This window comes from Acyrthosiphon pisum, unplaced genomic scaffold (assembly GCF_005508785.2).
Source record: "Acyrthosiphon pisum isolate AL4f unplaced genomic scaffold, pea_aphid_22Mar2018_4r6ur Scaffold_20516;HRSCAF=21267, whole genome shotgun sequence".
Taxonomy (NCBI): Eukaryota; Metazoa; Arthropoda; class Insecta; order Hemiptera; family Aphididae; genus Acyrthosiphon; species Acyrthosiphon pisum.
In genome coordinates, this window is record NW_021769884.1 from 9,347 (window position 1) to 13,028 (window position 3,682).

The window sequence follows — 3,682 nt, forward strand, 5'->3', positions numbered from 1 at the left end:
CCATATTCTGGGCCTCTATTTTATAGCAAACCCAAGATATAAATATAAATCATAGGCACCCTAGTTGAAATCTAAAATTTTTTTTTGCATATTTTGCATATTTTAAAGATTTAAAAGAAAGTTGCATATTTCGTTATTTTGTGCATATTTCATGCAACTAAAAACTTAGAAAATTAAAATCTAGCGGGCCATATAGAGAGCAAAAAAATTCTAAACCGTCATTCTATAGTAAGATAAAAAAAGGTCCTCGGGCCGGATGCGGGCCGCCAGTTGCCCACCTCTGTACTATAATAGAAACTATTCTAGTTTTAGAAAAAAACTCTGGGTTTGCAATAATATTAAAAATTTTAAAAATTTTGAATGGAGAAAGTTCATCGATGGATGGTTTACCAGAAGACCTAACAGGAAATGATTTAACATTTTATAAATATGCACCAGTAACATCAACAGACGTCGAAAGAAGTTTTTCTCGGTATAAAACCATACTGGCCGACAATCGGCGATCATTCGACGTGAAAAATATTAAAAAAACATAAGTTTTGCAATGCAATATTTTATCAGGTGAGAGAAAAATGTTCTTAAAACTATTTTATTAGTAATAACCGTCATAAAAACACCAATCTACACTTTTCAGTCTGTTCAGTGTTCACCACCGTCGTAGTACCGTACGTTTTTGTCGCGTAGTGTAAACATGTGTAAAAATGTCAAAACCTGAAAAAAGATTATGTAAATTTAGGGAAGTTTGGAAGGCAGATTATAGTTGGCTCGCTATAAGTCACCTAGAGTCTTTTGCTCGTTGCACAGTAAAGATTTTTCTGTTTCTCATGGTGGCTTATCTGATATTAAACAACATGAAAATAGCAATCTACACAAAACCAACAGTAAGTCCGTCGCTTCATCTCAAATATTAAATACATTTTTCATCAAGCCTAATACTATAGAATCTCAAAAAATTGCTTTGGCTGAATTAATTAAAGTTTATCATAATATAAAACATAATTTATCATATAATTCATTGGATTGTTCTTTGAAACTAATGCCAAAATTGTATCCTGATTCTGGAATAGCTAAAAAATTAGCCTGTGGTCGGACAAAAGCAGAAAGTATCACAACTAATGTTTTGGGACCCAAAGCAGAATCAATTGTAGTATCTGATCTTCATGATTATATTTATGATAAAGTATATTTTTCAGTTGCAACTGATACATCCAATAAAGGCAATCGTAAAATGTATCCAATATGTGTACAATATTTTTCATTTACTGATGGACGTCAAACAAAACTCTTAGATTTTTTCGAAGAACCGTCTGAAACTGCGGAGTCAATATGTAAATCAATAACTTCAGCATTTAGTGCTGATAAAACCAATGCTAATTTTGGAAAACATAAATCTGCATATACACTTTTACACAATGAAAACAATAAATTAATTAAATCTGATTGTTTGGCTCACATTATTAACAATTATTTTAAACATGGCTTACAAAAATTAGACTTTGATATAGAAACAGTAGTATTAAAAATATATAGTCATTTCTCTTCATCTGCTTCAAGAAGAGAAAATTTAAAAAGTTTTTTTTATTTTGCTCAAGTTGATTGGGAAGAACTGGTGAAACATGTACCAACTAGGTGGTTATCTCTTGGTCCAGCAATTGACAAGATCTTAAAATTTTATCCAGCCTTAATATCATATTTTATATCAATAGGAGACGAATGTCCAAAAGTTCTTCAAAAATTGCTATCGATAAATGCAGATACTGATACAGATCAAGAAAATTATCTTTATACTAAAACCTATATATACTTAACTTTTTGTGCAAATGTGGTTCAAATTTTTCAACAAACTAGTAAACGATTACAGAATATGGACAATTCTGCTACAGAATTGTATGAAATAATGGATTATTTAAAAACTAATCTCACAGAAAGATTGGAGCAACAATTTTTTGGAGCACATTTTATTTCATGCAGTCAACATATACAAGCCAACACAGTGGCGTAGCGAACTTTAAATCATATGGAAGCCAACATATTATTATGACCTTCCACACCCTACTCCAATTGATGTGTACGATACTCATATGCTCAAATAGGGAAGTGAGATATCACCCAAAATTAAGTTCAAAGACTGATCGTGCATGTTGGCTTTATGAGGTTATGGCCCACCACCACCCCCCAGAAACCAGAAGCAATTGCTTCTGGAAAACATGATTCGCTACGCCACTGAGCAAACAAATATGAGAAATATAAGAAAAACTTTGGTTAATTTTATGAAAATTTTAATTCATATTTATGTAAGTGGTTTAACTTCTTAGATGATAACATTTTTAAAGTGTTTGAATGCTTACAATTAAACAATGAAATTTCTTACAATGATCTAGTGAAAGTTGTTAGAACATTACAGTTAGAAAATATTTCTTTAGATGCCCTTTTTTATGAATATTGCACAATAAAACCTATTTTAAATAATGTTTATAGTGAAGAGCAAAATGTGTACTATAAGTGGACAAAAATATTTTCATGTGGTACAAAAGAAAATTTCAAAAATATATTTCTTTTAGTTTCTTATGTCTTAAGTATTCCACCATCAAATGCTTACGTTGAACGAGTTTTTTCTATGATGAACCAAAAGTGGTCAAAAGAAAGGAACCGGTGCCATGTAGAACTCATAAAATCAGAACTTCAAATAAGTCTTAACTTTCCTGAAAATTGTTCTGATTTTATTGAAAAAGTGAAACTTGATGAAGAGTTACTTTAAGCAGTAAGAAGTAATAAAAAATATTCCTTCAAAACTAAAAAAATTAACTAGTTATTTCAATTACATTATTCTATATAAAATGTATTTATATACATAGATACATTAATGTATTAAATATGTTAATCCGTTTATATTATTTGTATACACAATAAAAATTAAAGTAAAGAGCCATTTATATTTTGTATTTTAATTTTTTAAGGAGCTAAAAAACTTGACAATATTTTATTTCATTGGAATACTAAAAATCAAACTCAATAATATCATTAATGTAAAAAAAAAATATGTCCCGTATTTTTGACACTGAAAGGTGGTAACATATAATAATTATTACAGCAATATAATACTCATAATAATTATGGTCGTATAATATTATGACGGTAATATACTAATAAAATAATCTCGATAAAAAATTAATAATCGTCCAGCGTGCTGCGATGTACGGCGCCCATTGTTTATTATATCGTCGTAGTCGTCATCACGTCTCAGCAGAAGAGAATATCTTTGAATGTCCACAGAACCAATTCGCCAGTGATCATGCCGAGGGAGAACGACACGGCGGCACCGAGGAAATAAGACGATATTTTGTCCCACGTCCAGTCCTCGCGACTTTCGCCCACTTGTAGACAGTCGACACCAGGATGTCGGGGTTGCCACGTTCGAGGGTGTTCGCGCCTCCTAGACAGGCCGCCGCCGCCGCTGAAATGCAGCCACATCCATTGCATCCATTGCTAGTGCCGGTGCTTTGGCAGTCGTTGGCCACGTATTTTCCGGTCCGAGGGCACTGGCCGCCGCGACAATCGGTGGTGTTCTTGTTGAAAGCCGTACCCGCGACGCCGGTGTAACATAAGGTAAGCAACTTTTCTAAATCAATTTCCATCTATAAAATTGAAAATATATTCACAAAGTATATGGTGTTAACCACAC

General features: G+C 32.3%; 1 protein-coding gene across 1 annotated transcript; it reads left to right on the plus strand.

Moving 5' to 3' along the window:
• The first annotated feature begins 377 nt into the window (after positions 1–377).
• On the plus strand, positions 378–2,002 carry LOC107885900. Its single transcript, XM_016809662.1, has 2 exons — positions 378–472; positions 805–2,002. The coding sequence occupies exons 1-2, from the start codon at positions 378–380 to the stop codon at positions 2,000–2,002; spliced, it is 1,293 nt and encodes a 430-aa protein (XP_016665151.1).
• The last annotated feature ends 1,680 nt before the right edge of the window (positions 2,003–3,682 follow it).